The sequence below is a fragment of the Girardinichthys multiradiatus genome, chromosome 9 (assembly GCF_021462225.1).
Source record: "Girardinichthys multiradiatus isolate DD_20200921_A chromosome 9, DD_fGirMul_XY1, whole genome shotgun sequence".
In the NCBI taxonomy this organism is placed as follows: Eukaryota; Metazoa; Chordata; class Actinopteri; order Cyprinodontiformes; family Goodeidae; genus Girardinichthys; species Girardinichthys multiradiatus.
Genome location: NC_061802.1, coordinates 23,307,773 through 23,328,051, shown reverse-complemented (window position 1 = coordinate 23,328,051; position 20,279 = coordinate 23,307,773). Strand labels below are relative to the sequence as shown.

The following is a 20,279-nucleotide window of genomic DNA, read 5'->3' as shown; positions in this document are numbered from 1 at the left end:
TAAATTAACAGTCTGTGAGGAAATGTTGAAATACCTAGAGGTATGCTGAAAATAAACTAAACAACACTTGAGTAGAGTAGTATGGTCCGTTATCCATAAAAAATTGAAAATAACTTAAAAAAGTTAACAAAATGTATTTTATTTTGAACAACATTCTGTTACTCTGTTTTTAATGTTGAAAATGTAATACCCTAATACCCTTCCTATTAAATGTGACTTTTTGGGCTAAATAAAAGGACTGTCAAGGAACTGACAGTTATTGTAACAACCTAAAACAGTACATAATTTATCAAAGATGACTTGTTGAACATTTATGGCATGTTTTATGTTTGAAATGAACCATGTTTTTTTATTTGTGGATAATAACAAAATAATGGTCAGTTACTTTTATCAAGAAAATAGGAAAAATATTGTTCTGTTCTTTTTGTCAGTTCTTAACACTCCTAGTGGGACATTTCATACCAGCCATGCATCAATTCATACCTGCCAGGGGGATATTTCACAACCACTTAGAAAATTGATGATTTAAACAAATTTTCTGTGCTCTACTCTGTTTACTGTGGGGGAATATGCATAATACAAGATAATTAAATATTATGTGTGATTTGACCATTTCTGTGAAAATGTACTTCTATAATTATGGAAAATACTTAACCACAACAAAAAGCACACCAATACTCCACTGCTTTAGAACTTGGAAAGATAGGGTTTGTTTACAGGTATGAAATGGAAGTGGGGAAAGGACAAAACGGCAATGTGTATGTATGAAATGGAGGCACAAATTTGCTTAAGGACAAAAACTGTTGAACTAATCCAGAGTCGAAAAGTCCAGGTATGTTTATATGTTGGCGGCAATTTCAAGTAGTGCCTGCTACTTTCCTTGACAATCTCTATCTCTCCCTCTCACTTTCCTTATTTCTGCTCCAAATATTTGCATGCGCATGTTAACCTCTATGGAAGCACCAAAGAAGACAGGAATAAATCATTGTGGTGCTTATTAGAGACCTGTGTACTCATCAGACTGTATGAGGTAAGCCCTCTAGGGCGATTGCTAATGCATACAAGTCACACACATTTGTAGCAGCTGAATTTTGCAATGTAAGGCATTTTCCTTACATGCAAAATACAGGGCATCATTTTGACCACATGCAGGGTTGTGAAAGTTAATTGGCAAGTCACGGCAGTGAACTGTACCCAGTAATTTCTAACAAATTGGATCATTTTCATTCTTACAATCCCCTCTTGCCCAGGGTTCATTTGAAGTTGCAGCAAAGTTTAAAAGTGTATGCAAATATATTGATGTTTTAACAATTAAGATTTGTGTGGATCTTAATAACAGCACATAGAGCTGTTGTATAGTAGCGATCTTGCTACAAGAGATAAACAAAGGTTTTCCAGCCTTCTACGTGTCCCACTAAGGCAGTGTTGCATTCATATGCTTGGTAAAGACTGCTTTTCACATTACTTGCTATGTTGCATCAGAGGTTGACAAGAATTATTTTCAATATAAATGACCGTATAGTGAGTTTCCCTGGGAAAGCCTCATTTAAATCAATTTAATTATATCATTTATAAGATTCAACATAGGACTATTTTCTTTTACAAGTTCCTATATGCCAGGAAAAGAAACACACAGAACACTGCAGTTAAATGAGCGGATTATGAGGCTGCTGCTTCAAGCCAAGAGTGAGACTTTCTGACCCATTTAATGTCCACTTCCAGAGGAGCAGCATGTTGGATGTGACCCCATCTACTCATCCATAATCCTACAAGAGATGATCTTGTCTCTAGGCGGGCAAAATTATCAGAGGTGACAAGAACTCAACTGTCTGTCACAGATGGTTTAAACATTACTTTGACGTTTTCCTTTAAATGGCAAGTAAATCAAATGAGTTAGATGTCTGTGCACTTGAGAAATATTGGAAAAGAGTAAAGCAGGAGCTTCAGACATCAGGAAGTTCTATTCTAAGAACTGCCCCAAAAAGTTATCCTCTATGCAAGCTTTGAATTCCTTTTTGAAAAATAAATCTAATACAATTCTTGCACTTCTAACAGCACTCTCTTATATTCTAAAAAAAACAAAAAACATTTATTTGACTTGCTAAGGTTTGAGTGTGGCATGAGCCCATCCCAGCTGTTACAATTTTGAAGCACTGTACGTCCTGGACATTCTGTCAGGCAATCCCAAACATAAGCAGCCAAGCACACAAACTCCTAAGATAAGGTAAATTACAAATTAATCTGTTTTTAAAATGTTTTAAATGCATTTTAGATTATTTAAGTCCCACTCCAATGTGTTTTCCATGTCATGCACTCTTTTTTCCTCAGTGCTCAAACACATGGTGCTTTATGATAACTTGTTTCAGCGCCTAGTAAGGCAGGCAAATCGGCATCAAGATATTAAAGAGAGGGCGTCCAGTGACAGCAAGCAAAAAAAGTGCCATCATTTATGTGTCAACATCAGCCATGTGGGAGGACAAGTTTATTGACAACTTGATGATCATCCTGGACCATTCTGCTTTAGTCTCATCGACTTCAGCTCAACATACATTAGTCAGCAGCAGGGCCAGACTCAGGTTTCATTTGTCAAGAAAAGAGAGCAGAGTCCTTGTTGACATTAAAAAGAAAATGTGTGCCTCATGGAGCACATATACTATGTCAAGTAGTTTGCAAGGCTTCCAAGAATGCTCAACAGCAAGAGAAGCGGGCTTATTACAATGGTTGGGAGTTCTAAATGTGCGTTGAGTGATTTTTTACCATTGTGCAGACAAATAACTGGACAGTACCAGATTCATTTAAAGCATTAGATTCTGCTATTGGTAATCTGCGGCAATTCAACAAATAACTTGATCAATTGAGCATAAAGCCTAATTGACATGGCCAAAATTTATATTTGCTAGACTAAAAAAGAGGACTGTTGCTTAACTCCTTCCTGATCAGTTTACCACTAATAAACATAAACTTTCTTCCAAAACATGCATTACAGTATGAATACCTCTGTGTCACATTTTTTCACACTATAACCACAAACTCTGGGCACAGCATGACTTTGAAGTGGAAGAAAAAAGGTAAATAGTTTTTACATTTATTTTGCAAAAATCATCTGAAAGGTGTGGTGTGTATACACTATGTATCCAACACTCCCTAAGTCAATGATTTGCAGAACCACCATTTGCTGCAGTTATCGAAGCAAATCTTTTGGGCATTTCTCTACTGGCTTTGAAGGTGTAGAGAGTTACGTTTCTGACCATTTGTGTTTGTAAGATACGTAGCTGAAACCCAGTCAGATTGGATGGAGAGTGTTTATGAACAGCGCTTTTTAAGTCCAATCACATTGGGATTTTTGGTCTGTACATGAATATACTTTGTTCCAATGTGACTTTGGCTGTTTGGTCAGGGTTGTTGTCCTAATGGAAGGTGAACCTCTGGCCCAGCCTCAAGTCTTGCAGCCTCTAGCACACCTTTTCAGTATTTAACTCTATACATATTTCTATTAATCGTGACCAGATTCACTGTCCATGCTAAAGAAAATACCATAGCAACATTCTGCTACCACAGAGCTTCACATTTAAAGATGGCGTTTCAGAGTGCCGTATAGTATTAGCAACAATTTTCCTTCCATTTCACAGTTATGACCTATGTTGTGCTCATAACCAATACAATACAATGAAATTTTGGTTGTAATGTTACAAATGTGAAAAGATTCAAAGGATTCGCAAAACACTTTAATTTAATTATTGTTCTATTTTGAAAAAGGTTGCAGTGACCTACCTTTAGAAATACTTTGAAGCACTTCTTAACTTTTCAAGCATCAGTATGTAAAACAATTGCTTGAACATGATCTAAAATAAGGGAATACATTTCCACCATAATATTCTTATAAAATTATTTAAATTTACTTGAAAAATGCAAATACTGAATTAAATTCTGTCATATTTGCTGTGGAGGAACATCAAACATTCAATGGTGGAATAATAACAATTCTAACTGTGGCACTGGGTTCCTTGCATATTACTTCTGCTTTGAAAACTGGATTTCCTTCTTTGTCACAGTAAAGCCTGCCTCTTTCTGGCTATACAGAAGCTGTTCCACTGACTGAACCCAATTTAGCAGCCTCAGCCCAAGCCCTATCACTACCAAAGTGGACGAGCAAACATATTAATAAAAATTGAGCACCCTGATAATCTGTGAAAAAGTTGCTTGACCTCTGTGGCTCATCACTGACTGTGTTGGGTATTTCTTGGGCTCAGGATTTGGGTGTGAAGGGGATTAGGATAATTGCTGTTATTATATTCTCAGTGCAAGGGCTATCACAGGTCTGGGCTAGCTACTTCTCTGCTCTTGACAGCTAAATTAAAAACATGTGTAGCTGATGTGACCCTGAATGATTGATCCTTCTCCCTTGTGTCTAACATCTCTTTCTTAGGCAAGTCCTTAAATCCTTACACTCCTGTCTCGGAGTGTGAGATGTTTTTTTTCCTCTTTTTAATGGCCAACAGAGATTTGGAATTTCAGCATTACTTGAAGAAGGATCTAACCTTGCCCTGGGCTAGACTTTACCTCAGTCCTGGCATGCATGTTTCCAGAGTTGAATATATAGCTCAGTTTCTCTCTGTCTCACTCACTCTTATAAAAGGGACATGCTACCAGTGGTCCCTGGAGCTTCAGCATCAGGGATGGTAAACCTTTCCAAATCCCCTGGATACTGATCCTCGATGATAAGGTAACTGGCTTCAAGGTGTTGTTTATCACTTCACACAGCCCAAAGATGTTTTCCTACTCATAGCTTCCCAGAACATTCAGAATCTTGAACATATATAAATCTAAATTAAAAATCAGCCAGCTGTGGCACCTGATGTACATTAAATGTGAAATACGAAAGGGATATCAATGCACTTGTTAGGAACTTGAACCAACATCTCAGCAATCATGTTAAACATGCTGCCTGTAAAAGATGTGTATGGCAGGTTAGTTCTTACCATGCGCTGGGTCAGGCGGGCCAAACTCCAGGTTGTACCTCAGGACGTAAAAGTTATCCCACACATAGAGTTGGTTATCTCTGGGATTATAATCCACAGCTGCAATGTACTGGTACTGTTTGGGAAAGTGGATATCAACAAATTCCCCACGATTCTGTTTGGTGTTATAAATGTAATCTATTAGGCTCTTGCTGACCTCGCTTTCATTGTCTTCATAGGTGGAGCGCACAACATAAAGTACTCCACAAACCATGAAGGCATTGGAGGCTGAGCGCTTATCATACGCAGTTTCCCAGGTAGCCTCAAACCGAAGTGTGTATGGGTTCAATTGGCTGATAACCATCATGCCATTGTTCTGCTCGGTGGCATAGATCACCCAAAGCCCATTCTCGTCCACCGCCAGGTCGATGTCTGTTTTGCCTCCCCATTTGTAGGGTGACGTGTCGTGGTAGTTGGCGTTATTAATAATTGCTTCTCCGCTTTTGATTCGAGTTCGCAGATCGAACTTCACAATGTTGCGTGTACGCTCCTTGTTGAAAAACACAGCCCCGTCGTAGACCACAAATCCAGTCCCGTCCACCCGGTGAGGCAACTTATAGGTGATGGTTTGCCGGGCATTTTGAACATCATCTAGGGAGGAATATTCGATTAATGTATCTGTCCTGTAAGGAGTCCAGGGCATGAAGTAGATTTTGTCGCCAGCTTGAAGGGGGTCTTTGCACCAGGCCCCAGCTTGTTGCTCCACCTCAAACCGAAAGGAAGGGTCACCGACAGCTTTCAGAGTCCCAGGACAAAGAAAAACTAGCAATGGGAGAAGAGTAAAATGAGAAACAGGTTGAGGTTAAAAGGTGAAACATGAAACTGGAAAATATAATCACACCATATTCTCTAGCGTCAATGTCTTTAACATGATGTATAAAACAAGTCGGGACATATCTTTATAGCCAATATGCACAAGCAGTATAACAGTTTTAGTCATGTGCATAGAAAGAAAAAGAAATGCAAAAGTTATCAACCAAATCATTAGATTGTAATAAAAACTTTGAAACATAAAAGGTTGGCCTCAAACATTTACTGCTGGCTAGAACAAAAAAGTGGAAGGGACAGAATAGAAACAGAACCTAATAAAACAAATGGTCCTGCAAACAACAACAACTAAAGAAAACTAAACAAAAGAAGTCACTTGGCAATAGATGGCAAAGGTTATGACAGAGCAGGAGTCAGCTGAGTGCACAAAAGTGTGTGTGAGTTTGTGTATGTGTGTATACATGTGTATTTAGACTGTCCCCGGTTACACCACCCTTCTCTACGATATACACCAGAAAGGTTTGTCTTTACAAAGTGGTGCAGATATAACCATTATTATATTTTAGGTTTGTTGAGGTGTTTTGGTTGTTGCTTTGAGGTATAGGAGGCATAAAAATCAACAGAGAAAAGAGAAGCAACTGGTCATGATGAGATTAATGTTGGGAGAAGAGTGAGAAGGGGGTAGCTTAGAGAAAAGGGGGACAGTAGAATGCAATAGCTTGAAGAAGTCCAAGAAACATTGTTACCATGGCATGCTATGGGGAAGGGTTTGGAAGCCAAGCAATATGAGATTCTGCTGAGTAGCAAAAGGATCCAGGGAGAATGAGAAGAGGATGTCCCTATGGACTGCAGCCAATACACCCCCATTTACATCTTTTGGGCTGCATGTATGCTATTTCTTTTATGGCCAGCCTCACTACTTCCCTTACAGCTCTTCTCTGGCCATTAACATTACGGCTGGAGAAAGGGAAAAAAGGGTTGGGGGATTTCTGAAAGGAAACATCTGCAATGTGTTTGTAGAGGCCACCATGAGAAAATAGGTAATTTACAACCAGATGCCACAAAACAAGGAGCTAGGGTTTTGATCATGTCTGTTATTTACCTTTTTGCTCCACTTCTATTTTAAGCGTTGGAAGAGAGAATGAAGGGGGTGCAAGGGGAAAAAAGAGATTAATAGGAATTAACTGTCATTGCTATGATTACATATGCAGCAACATCTTATGAGACATGGAAAAAGATGGGTACGCCTATTAGAAGCAGAAACTTTGTGAGAAAGAGGGCACACAGCTTTCAAGGTCCTGTTGTAGAGAAGGGATTTGGTTATCACACACAAAAATGGTCCGATCACAGTTGTTGTGTTTGTGAACAGTTGTCAAGTTGGTTTATAGTGGTGGATGGATATTAGCATAATTAGATTCCAGGCATTAGTTTTGTAGAGTCCCTGATGGCAACTTCAATTTCGCTTCTAAATCTAACATATGTTTGAGAAAATCACCTTAAAAGTTAAACACAGCTAAACATAGTGATATTCTTTTTAGGAAGATGGAGTGTAAAAGGAAATGTTATTCAGAATAATTGTGGCTGGCACCGATGAATACTACAACAGATTTCCAAGGCATGTTGTTGGAAGGTCAAACCTGAATAGGGAGACCATATTTTGCTTCTTTTAATCCACCCACCACCACAAACCACAAAATGGAATTTCTTTCTTTCTTTCTTTCTTTCTTTCTTTCTTTCTAATAAAGACGGGTGGCAATACAACCCAGAAAAGGTGACTGACGAAACAGAGCATATGCAGATGGATTGAGCAGTTAACAACCAATTACGTTCTAAAACGTATACAAATTGCAACCCATATCCGATGTCTACGATTTGGTAAAGATAGGAGGAGAAGAAGAGATCTAAAAAATTTTAAAGGTTTGTTACTAAAGTACCTTGAAGTAGTTTCTAGTAATTTATGTGATAGACAAACAAAAATCAGGGATTAATTTTGAAGTAGAAGATAAATGACACAATTCAATATATATTCTGTATTTGCATCCCACCCTTACTCTGACACCCCTAAATACAATTCAACTAATTGCATTGTGAAGTCCAGAGTCAACCTTTGTGCTTTTTTAATTTGAGTATTAATACAGCTGTTTTGTGAAGGTCTCATGGATATATAGAGAACATAAGTTAACAAACTGCCTCAGTAGACCAAGGTACACAGCACACAAGTCAGGGATAAAACTATGAAGACATTAAAGTAGGGTTGGTATCTAAAACAATATGCCATCTTTGAACATCTCAGGAAGCACTGTTAAATCTATCATCCAAATATGGAAAGAATATGGGACAACTGCATACCTACATGATATGGCCATACACCTAAACTGACAGGGAGGGCAAGGAGATCATTAATCCAAAAAGCAGCCCTAGAAACCCATGGAAACTTTGGAGGAGCTGTGGAGATCAACGCAGCTCAGGTGGGACAATCTGTTGACAAGGCAACTATTAGTTGCGCCCTCCACAAATTTGGGCCTTATGAAAGAGTTGCAAGAAAGAAGCCATTGTCGAAAGAAAGCCATAAGAAATCCTTGTATCAGATTGCAACTAAAAATGTAAGGGACACATGAAAAAGTGCTGTGGTCGGATGAGGGGCTATAGTCCTCGAAGCGGCCGTCCCAGGTTTGAGTCCCGGACCCGGCGACCTTTGCCGAATGTCTCCCCCTCTCTTTGCCCCTCCTTCCTGTCTGCCTACTATCAAAAATAAAGGCTGAACAAATTCTTTAACAAAAAACTAAATAAATAAAGTGCTGTGTGTGGTGAAAAACTAACACTGCACATTACCCTGAACATAACTTCCCCAAGGTGCATGGTGCTGCCTGCATCGTGCTAAGGGGATGCTGTTCTTCACCAGGGGCAGGGAAGCTGGCCCAAGTTGATAGTGAGATGGAGAGCTAATTGCAACAAAAGATGAATGTAGAAAGTATTGATTCTGGGATGTACGCCTCACTTATTTTCCTTTTGTTTCACAATTATGCACTACCCAGTCGTCTATCACATATAATACCAGATTCAAGATACAGCTTCAAGATACATTGAACTTTGATGTTGAAACATGAAAATTTTGAAAAGGTTCAAGGGATATGAAGAATTTTGCAAAGCACCATAAGGCATAGATTATGACTCAATGACTGTAAAACTGTGTAGAGCTTTCAGTAAAGAGAATCTTTTTGATTATTAGGAAAACACATCAACTAAAAAGGGTCAAAAATAAACATACTTAAAAACTGTAATGTCTGAATATTGGCGTGTTATGTTGGTGTTATAGTTTGACAATATTGTAAAACTATGTTGTATAGAGACTGCAACATAAAAAAAAATGGTACAGAAATACTGTCCTTTTATTATCGGGCAATCAAAAGCACGCTGTTAAACTGAAAGGGGCAAAGACTTTTGGTGCTATTAGTAATGTCTTAATCAAGCTTTGCAAAACAATCCTGTATCACTTGCCTATAGACACTTTGACTCCTGGACCCTTTTAAGCAGATTAAAATAATTAAGACTTTAAAGACTATTATCTGACATTATTATCATGTTGTTAATGTTAATTTTATAACTCTACTTTGAATACTAAGACTATAAACATGATAAGAGCAAAAGGAGAAGGAAATAAAAGGAGTGTACAACTATCTACAATTACAAGCTTTGTGTTGCTATTTTTTTTAAATCCAATGCATTCCTTTTGTAATAAAATAAACTCTCTTCTGAGATCAAGACTGCCTACTTTAATTACAAAAATAAAAAATATATATTTATGATGAAAAACAAATGCACAAACTATCTAAATAAGGTTAATGCTTATTAGCACTACACTTGCTAACGACATATGTTTGACTCACAGACTTGTCCAGTCAATGCCTTGAGGGACTGAACCAGTGCATTAGGTCACTTTATGACTTAATACTTTATCAAGGCACTTGGGTTTTCTTTTCATTTGCCACCCGTCTGTAGTTACTTGACACATTCGCTACTTTGCTTTGACACAATTTACACCACAAATAGATGCCATTAAAGCTGCAGTTTATCACTCTGAAAGGGTTTTTTTAATAATGAAACTGAAAATGACACTTAGAGTGAGTGACACAAAACTGAGTACACCTCTCACATTTTTTATCATATCTTTTTATGGGACAACGCTGAACATAAGACAGTTTGATACAACATAAAGTAGTCAGTGTAACAGTGCGCATTTGCCGTCCCCTTAAAATAACTTAACACAGCCATTAAAGTCTAAACCACTGGCAACAAAAGTGAGTACAGCCCTGAGTGAAAATGTCGAATTGTGTCCAATTACCCATTTTCCCTCCCTAGTGTCATGTGACACATTAGTGTTACAAGGTCTCAGATGTGAATGGGGAGCTGGTGTGTTAAATATGGTGTAATCGCTCTCACACTCTCTCAGACTGGTCACTGGAAGTTTAACATGGAACCTCATTGCAAAGAACTCTCTTAGGATCTAAAAAACAAAGAATTGTTGCTGTACATAAAGATGGCCTAGGCTATAGGAAAATGGCCAGCACCCTGAAACTGAGCTGTTGCACGTTGGCCAAAACCACGGAGCATCTTAATAGGACAAGTTCCACTCAGGACAGGCCTTGCCATGGTCAACCATAAAAGTTGAGCGCACGTGCTCAGCATCATATCAAGTGAATGTCCTTTAAAAATAGACGTAAGAATGCTGCCAGAATTGCTGCAGAGGTTGAAGGGGTCAGCATGTCAGTGGTCAGACCATACGCCAAACACTGCATCAAATTGGTCTGCATGGCTATTGTTCCAGAAGGCAGCCTCTTCTAAAGATGATGCACAAGACATTCCTCAAACAGTTTGCTGAAGACAAGCAGACTAAGGACATGGATTACTGGAACCATGTCCTGTGGTCTAATGAGACCAAGATAAAAAAAATTTGTTCAGATGGTGTCAAGCGTGTGTGGCGGCAACCATGTGAGAAGTACAAGACAAGTATGTCTTGCCTATAGTCAAACATGGTAGAGTTTCATTTTTTGGGTCTGCATGACTGCTGCTGGCTGTGGGGAGGGAACCATGAATGCCAACATGTAATGTGACATACTGACGCAGAGCACAATCCCCTCCCTTCTTAAACTGGGCCGCAGGGCAGTATTCCAACATGATAACAACCCCAAACACACCTTCAAGACGACCACTGTCTTACTAAAGAAACTGAGGTGCCGGACTGGCCAAGCATGTCTCCAGAACTAAATCCTATTGAGCATCTGTGGAGCATCCTTAAACGGAAGGTGGAGGAGCGCAAGGTCTCTAACACTCACCAGCTCCGTGATGTCGTCAATGAGGAGTGGAAGAGGATTCCAGTGGCAACCTGTGAAGCTCTAGTGAACCTCATGTCCAAGAGAGGTAAGGTAGTGCTGAAAAATATTGGTGGCCACTTAACATATTAATACTCTTTGGAGATTTATACTTAGGGGTGTCCTCACTGTCGTTGCCACTGGGTTAGACATTATTGGCTGTGTGTGAAGTTATGATGACGGTACAGCAAATTTATACTGTTTTACAAGCAGCACAATGGCTACTTTACATTGAATCAAAGTTCATTATCTTCAATGTTGTCCCATGAGTATATAATAAGATTGTCATAATATAATATTTACAACAATGTGAGAAGTGTACAAACACTTGTCAAGAGTAGCCATGACAGAAATCACATAAATTATCTGATCAAACTACATAAATATTGCATGCAAAACCAAAATGTCCATCTACTATGAATTTCACTTCACTTAATTTTTATTTATTAAAATTTTTTTCCTGTTTCCAAAACCAATCAGTGAGCATACTGAATGAATTGGTGATAAGCAGCACAAAAGTAAAAAATTTAATAAAACAAAATTAAAAAATAAAGGAACAGAAACAAAAGTTAAAACAAAAAACCCTGTTAGAAGATGTGTTAGTCAATTAGTCATTTTTGATTAGAAATTACTAAAAAACCACAACTAATAGAAAATGCATAAAGTTTATCTTTTCCTACACTGTATACAAAGACACACTTTTTTGTCACTGCCTGACATTAAAGTGCCTGTGATACGCTTTTCCCACAAATGAGAAATTGAAAGAAAGCAACTTAATATTGAAGGAATTTGGCATTAATTGACATGATATTAGGATTAAATACATGCTAAAAGACAATTGTGACACAAAATAAGCATATATTGAAGTTACATTTTGCAAGTCCAAAGTTGCCTGGAAATAACGTCAAAGGGGAAGTCTCAGGTCATTCATTGTGTGAGCATCAATGATAAATGGTACAGGTAGAAGTCAAGTTGCGTTAAAAACAGTGTTAATATGGTGAAATGGTACATTGCTGGTGGTGGCATCAATACTACGACAGCAGCCGTTAGTCTGCACTACTTTCCTAAAGCTGCCTGGATGAGGGCTGGAAAACTGACGAGGGACAGATGGGCTGGTCCCACCAAGCACATCCAGTTGTGATCAGAAGACTGTTTGGCAAACTGCTTTGAACAAGAAACCTTTGAATTCACAAGAGAAATTATGTCAGAGGTCGGGATATCTGACAGATGAAGGAGAATGTTGAAGCAGATGCTATAGCCATGCTGTTCAGTGCATGTGATGGGAAAAGAACAGGTTGTTGCGGCTGTTGCTTAATGGATCAAGGCTCAGAAGGTAAGAAGCTAATATAAACAGTGTATATATAAATATATGTTTTTTTTATTAATATAGCGAGATCTAGTCTGTCTTTAGTGAATTATTTTGAAAATCTGGATGTTGTGCCTGTTTCCTGGTGGTGCAGTATGACTCATGCATGTTGACTACGGCCTTGCTTCGGCATCCGGCAAAAATACAGGTCCTTCTCAAAATATTAGCATATTGTGATAAAGTTCATTATTTTCCATAATGTCATGATGAAAATTTAACATTCATATATTTTAGATTCATTGCACACTAACTGAAATATTTCAGGTCTTTTATTGTCTTAATACGGATGATTTTGGCATACAGCTCATGAAAACCCAAAATTCCTCAGTCAGTCAGTCAGTCATTTTCTACCGCTTATTCCATAGTGGGTCGCGGGGGAGCTGGTGCCTATCTCCAGCAGTCTATGGGCGAGAGGCGGGGTACACCCTGGACAGGTCGCCAGTCCATCACCCAAAATTCCTATCTCACAAAATTAGCATATTTCATCCGACCAAAAAAAGAAAAGTGTTTTTAATACAAAAAATGTCAACCTTCAAATAATCATGTACAGTTATGCACTCAATACTTGGTCGGGAATCCTTTTGCAGAAATGACTGCTTCAATGCGGCGTGGCATGGAGGCAATCAGCCTGTGGCACTGCTGAGGTCTTATGGAGGCCCAGGATGCTTCGATAGCGGCCTTTAGCTCATCCAGAGTGTTGGGTCTTGAGTCTCTCAACGTTCTTTTCACAATATCCCACAGATTCTGTATGGGGTTCAGGTCAGGAGAGTTGGCAGGCCAATTGAGCACAGTGATACCATGGTCAGTAAACCATTTACCAGTGGTTTTGGCACTGTGAGCAGATGCCAGGTCGTGCTGAAAAATGAAATCTTCATCTCCATAAAGCTTTTCAGCAGATGGAAGCATGAAGTGCTCCAAAATCTCCTGATAGCTAGGTGCATTGACCCTGCCCTTGATAAAACACCGTGGACCAACACCAGCAGCTGACACGGCACCCCAGGCCATCACTGACTGTGGGTACTTGACACTGGACTTCTGGCATTTTGGCATTTCCTTCTCCCCAGTCTTCCTCCAGACTCTGGCACCTTGATTTCCGAATGACATGCAGAATTTGCTTTCATCAGAAAAAAGTACTTTGGACCACTGAGCAACAGTCCAGTGCTGCTTCTCTGTAGCCCAGGTCAGGCGCTTCTGCCGCTGTTTCTGGTTCAAAAGTGGCTTGACCTGGGGAATGCGGCACCTGTAGCCCATTTCCTGCACACGCCTGTGCACGGTGGCTCTGGATGTTTCTACTCCAGACTCAGTCCACTGCTTCCGCAGGTCCCCCAAGGTCTGGAATCGGCCCTTCTCCACAATCTTCCTCAGGGTCCGGTCACCTCTTCTCGTTGTGCAGCGTTTTCTGCCACACCTTTTCCTTCCCACAGACTTCCCACTGAGGTGCCTTGATACAGCACTCTGGGAACAGCCTATTCGTTCAGAAATTTCTTTCTGTGTCTTACCCTCTTGCTTGAGGGTGTCAATAGTGGCCTTCTGGACAGCAGTCAGGTCGGCAGTCTTACCCATGATTGGGGTTTTGAGTGATGAACCAGGCTGGGAGTTTTAAAGGCCTCAGGAATCTTGTGCAGGTGTTTAGAGTTAACTCGTTCATTCAGATGATTAGGTTCATAGCTCGTTTAGAGACCCTTTTAATGATATGCTAATTTTGTGAGATAGGAATTTTGGGTTTTCATGAGCTGTATGCCTAAATCATCCGTATTAAGACAATAAAAGACCTGAAATATTTCAGTTAGTGTGCAATGAATCTAAAATATATGAATGTTAAATTTTCATCATGACATTATGGAAAATAATGAACTTCATCACAATATGCTAATATTTTGAGAAGGACCTGTAGACTGGCTGTCCGCACGCTGAAGCACTTTTATTCTCCCATCTGATGAAAGCTGACTTTCTTCTCCTGACTCTCTGTGAGAGTGACTGAAATATATCCAAAGAAATATCAGATTCTTCGCTGCGGTCTGCCATTGTAGCAGCAGTCATTTTACATGCGGGGGTTCCCCTTTGATGTCATAAAAGAGCGCAACAAAATCTCAAAGGAGTAGTGCCTTTTTAGTGAAATGTATCACCATATATGTCAATAACTGTTCATGTCAGTGGCATGAACTTACTTTTTGAAATATTTTATCAGTGTTTCCTTTCCATAAATGTAATTGAATTTATCATAAACATTTTATGTCACAGGCACTTTAAATCAGACCAAACATTTCCTGTTTTAAGTCAACTAGAATTAATGAAATTATTTCAGTTTGTAAAATACTAGAGTAATGAGAGAGATAATGCTTCAGAGTTTTTTTTTGTTTTTTACTTTCTTCGAATTAAGAAGTTTATATACATAATAAACATCAATAATAAACATCGTAAGTCAAACATTTTGGGTCTCCTTCCAAAAGCACATGGAATTTTGGTCCTTTCCTGTGACTGACTTGCTTGCACACAGCTTCAGCTCTGCCCACAAATTGTTTATGGGACTATGATTAGGGCTTTCTCCTGGCCAGCCCAAAATGCTAACTTTGCTATTCTCAAGCGACTATGAAAACAATTTGGAGGTATGAGCAGGGTCATTGTCTGTTTGGTAGACCAATTTGTGCCCAAGCTTTAACTTCCTAGGTTATGAGACATTGCGTCAATAATTCCACAAATTGTTCTTTGCTCATCACGCCATCTAATTTGTGAAGAATACTGGTTCTTCCTGTAGCAAACAAGCCACAAAACCTGATGCTACCACTCCTGTTCTTCACAGTTGGAATGCTGTTCACTGGCTTCCAAGCCTCTCTATTTTTCTTACAAATGAAATGAGGGTTACTACGGCCAAACAATTTTAGTTTCCAGGACCCATCTCCTTTTTTATTGGTATAATGGCTGAGCATTACATGCTGTTTTAACTTGACTGTTGTGAATTAACCCATTAGAAGTTTACAAAACCATCATCTGGTCCCAAGTTGCATAAAAGTATAGTAATCTTATTTTACGTAAACTTCTAAATTTGAAGGAAATCCTAAAAAGTTAGAAAAACAAATCTCTCTCTCATTATTTTAGGCATTGACCAAATAGGAATTGTTTTAGAAATCCTAACTAAACTAAAACAGGAAAAGCTTAGTCTGATCTAATGTCAGACAGTTAGTAAAAAATAGGCTATGTGTCTTTTTATGAAGTGCATGTGATAATCTGGTTTTAACTTGTATGTCAGCCGTCACAATTCAATGACAGGTCAAATGAATAACAATGATCTTGTAATTTTTGTGTAACTTGTGTAGTAACCTGCAAGATATTGTTTTAAACCGAGCATTTCCTCCACCCCTGAGAGCAACTTCCTTCCCCAGGAAGATAATCCTCTCTAACAGCAAAAAAAGTACTTAGGAACAGTTAGAGACAACCCAACAGGGAGCATAAAAGTGTTGATACTTCTCCAGATTCTGTGTATCTGTGGAATGAAAGGGAACAAGTCTGATCCATGGAAACAACAACAAACGGAAAGAAAAAAATCCCAGAAATTCGACATTTATTTTGTAACCTGAGGATGGTTATTTGATAGTTATGGATAAATCAGTGAACATCAGATGAAACTGAAGCCTAGGTTAGACAACACATTATTAAAGATTTTCCAGTCTAAAGTCAAGTGAAAACTGACATAAAAGAGCAACATTTTTATATGACACTGTGAAAACAGAAAAAAACTATACTGTACCTGTCATAAAATTATTTAAATATACAGTATTGTATGTCAATTTTTATGAATTCATGTCCCAGTTATTGTTTAAAGAAAGTACACTTAATGCTAAGGTTTTACTTTTAAGACAATAAAAATCTCTGGTACTGGTACTAGTAGGAAAACATTAGATACAGTATGCAATATTGTTGGTGAATGTGATAACAAAATGACTCGCAATAAATGAATAAATAAATAGAAAGTGTTAATGCATTTCTGCTTTGGGTTCCTAGCTAACATAAACCCCAGATAATTAGTAATTTATCCAGCTACTAGCAAATAAATAAAATTCATAATTTAATTATCAACAACAAGGTTCTGGCATTGAACCAACAACAAAAGATGTAGTTTCTTAATTACTTTAGCACCTTACCACCTCTTCAACTTTTTATGCTGCATGACATAGCGCTACCAAATGTATTACAGGCATTAAGAACCTTAATGCATGGTTCTAAATAATTAGTTAACATTTATTCCAGGCAGTTCTTCCCAATATGCATATTGCATAGAGTGGAACTGCACTATATGTGCCCTTATTATTAGGCCTTAAAATATGTAAAATACAAAGTTCATTACAGTTGAACAACAACCAACAAACAACATACTAGAATACAGCATATCTCTTTTAACAGAGATATTGAGTGACAGTAAGTAAATAAGTAAGTTCACTATTTCCACTCTGTTTGAAATGATAAAAGAGCTAAAGCTTCTAATTGAACACATTGTCAGAAAAACTGACCACTTACAGTTTGACAGTTTGCTGATGTGTTGCCAACAATGTCTATTCCAACAATGGAAATCTCATTAATGATGAGAAGCATTTGTCTGTGAGAAGTTTGTAAGGGTTAGTCTAGCCACTTTTGATTTAAACTTTAAAGAAACTGCAAATAAACTGTAAATAATCTAAGAGAATCTCAAAAGTTCCAGATTGATTAATTAAAACTTAACATTTTAAGCCTCTTCACAAGTTAATGAAAAATAGTAAATAAGTAAGGGGTTTTATAAGTTGTTCTTGCCATGTTACCCATGTTGGCATAGGTAAAGTTTAGCAAAGTTCTGAATGAACCAAAGATCCCTGGGCGTGAAGCCTTTTTGTTCTGACAGGAGCAAGGAATAGATGTTTGTCCATGATACAGTGTGCTATGTTCCAGCTTATCAGTAGAAATATGTCACAACAAATGCAAAGTGTAGTTGTTAGAGAGGTGATTGCATAGGCTTGTTTGCATTTATCACCAGGGCAGCTTTGAGTCAACCACCCCCTCCTTTGCATAGTAGAGGTTTCTTGGATGAAATGTGGGCCTATCTGTTTGGCATCTAAAGCATTAGTAAGACATGCGTCATGTAACAGGAAAATAATCAAAAGCACAGTAGTAAATATTTTATCACTGAAAAGAAATAACTGTGAGTAAACAAAGGTGAATAAACTAAACCCAAGTTGTAAAGAAGAGTGGACCATGCTTCAACATCTACTGCAACAACAAAGGACTACGGATTCTCATCTCACAGAACTTGGTGGTATGGTTCATGCTTTAAGCGAAATCATAACCAAACTCTCACCTGCCTTTTCCAATCCTCCAGCTCGTTTAGAGAATCCTCAGCCACCCACAATTCTATCTTCTAGGATCCGAGAGCCTGACTTCTGTCCGTCTGAACTGTTTGATGGTAATCCTAATAACTTTGGTGGTTTTTCTCTCCAGTGTGAATTAGCATTTAGTCGTTCCCCCTCCCTTTTCCCTACTGCTGCCTCCAAGATTACTTATATTGTTACCTCGCTAAAGGGATCTGCTCTGCCCTGGGTGCATGCCTATTTGGCATCTAACCCTGTTGAGTCTCTTAGTTATGCCATTTTGTTCAGTCACTTCAAGAGAGTCTTCGATCAACCACTCCAGCAGGAGGCAGCGGCTAAGAAGATACTCACCCTCAAACAGGGAAGGAGAGCGTTGGCTGAGTTCACCATCAACTTCCGGGTGGCAGCGCAGGAGGTGGGTTGGGATGAAGCGGCACTCAAGGGTATTTTTGTTAATTCCCTTGCAGAACAAGTAAAGGACCAGTTGGTTTTGAGAGATGAACCTGAAAGACTGGATGAATTAATCAACCTGTCGATCTGCATTGACAACCGTCTAAGAGAGAGACAAACAGAAAGGAACTACAATTCACAGTGGCAGCACTCTCTGGCGCCTCGAACCACTTTCCTCGACGCACCCACTTCCTCTTCAGAGGGATCTGCGGAACCGGAACCGATGCAGATTGGTCACACTCGACTCTCCCCAGAGGAACGACAATGTCGCTTTGAGGGTGGTCTTTGCCTATATTGTGGACAAGGAGGACATTTTATCACAATATGCCCCAAGAAGGGAAAAGAGAGGGCTCGTCAATAGGTCAGGGGACTTTGATGAGCATATCCCATTCTTCCCCTGTCTCTCGTCTGTGTTTTCCGGTCACTATTATTGTTGGCCAAGAGAAGTTTTCTGTTGACGCTTTCATTGATTCTGGTGCTGAACAGAATCTTTATTTCCTCGGATCTGGTTGATAAACTTCAAATACCCTCTCAGCCTCTCAACCATTCCCTTTCTGTCACTGGCATCACTGGTCAAACCATGTCTCAAGTGAGATTTAAAGTGCCTCAGCTTCACATCATCATCTCTGGTAACCATCATGAATGGGGTGAGTTCTTTGTTGTCTCTTCCATCTCTCCACAATTAGTTTTGGGGTTTCCCTGGTTGCAGAAACATAATCCTGCTATTAATTGGGTGGAGGGCAGAGTAGAGAGATGGAGTAATCTCTGTCTCCAGAACTGCTTAAGAACTGCTGTCTCTCACTCTATCAAACAACTCAAACCTTCTGAGCCTGTTGATCTGTCCAAAGTTCCACCTGAATACCACAATCTCGCACCTGTGTTTAGCAAACAAGGGGCTCTTTCTTTACCTCTGCATCGCCCCTATGACTGCTCTATTGATCTCCTCCCAGGCGCTCCGCTACCATCCAGCAGACTCTTTCATCTCTCCGGACCCGAGAGAAAGGTCATGAAAGAGTACATTGAGGATTCTTTAGCATCTGGGATCATTCATCCGTCTACCTCCCCTGTTGGTGCCGGATTCTTCTTCGTGGGTAAGAAGGACGGCACATTAAGACCCTGTATTGATTATAGAGGATTGAATCAAATCACTATTAAAAATAAATACCCACTACCACTTATTGATTCCATACATGAACAATTACATTCTGCCAAGATCTTCACTAAACTCGACATGCGCAATGCTTACCATTTGGTCCGGATCCGAGAGAGTGATGAGTGGAAAACAGCTTTCAAAACCCCCCTAGGACATTTTGAGTATTTGGTTATGCCTTTTGGGTTGACTAATGCACCCGCTGTTTTCCAGGCTCTTATTAATGATGTTCTTCGTGACTTTCTCAACCTCTTTGTTTTTGTTTATCTGGATGACATTTTGATTTTTTCCCAGGACATAGAACAACATCGCCAGCATGTCAGAACAGTTCTCCAGAGGCTTTTTGAGAATCAACTCTTTGTTAAAGTCGAAAAGTGCGAATTCGGTGTCACATCTGTGTCTTTTTTGGGTTTTATTTTTGAGGCAGGCAGGTACAGAACTGATCCCGAGAAAACCAAGGCAGTGGCAGAGTGGCCTACTCCAACTGATCGCAGGCAACTTCAAAGGTTCTTGGGATTTGCAAATTTTTATAGGAGATTTATAAGGAACTACAGTCAGGTCACTGCACCTCTCACTCAACTCACCTCCTCTCTGAAAACGTTCCATTGGACTCCTGAGGCAGAAAGGGCATTTGGGGAATTAAAGACTCTATTTTCTTCAGCACCCATAGTGACCCATCCTGATCCATGTGCACAATTTATTGTAGAGGTTGATGCTTCTGACATTGGAGTAGGGGCTATTCTTTCTCAACGGTCTCCTCTGGATGATAAGGTATATCCATGTGCCTATTTTTCTCGTTGCTTGTCTCCAGCAGAGCAAAATTAT

At 39.2% G+C, this 20,279-nt stretch overlaps 1 protein-coding gene across 1 annotated transcript in view; it reads right to left on the bottom strand.

The window, feature by feature from the left end:
* Positions 1-20,279, bottom strand: part of adgrl2a (adhesion G protein-coupled receptor L2a) — a 155,454-nt gene that overhangs the window by 56,894 nt on the left and 78,281 nt on the right. The window contains exons 6-7 of the mRNA XM_047374519.1: positions 6,889-6,903; positions 4,980-5,780 (exon numbers count right to left, since the gene is read on the bottom strand). Coding sequence (XP_047230475.1) covers positions 4,980-5,780; positions 6,889-6,903 — 816 coding nt within the window. The remainder of the gene's footprint in view (positions 1-4,979; positions 5,781-6,888; positions 6,904-20,279) is intronic.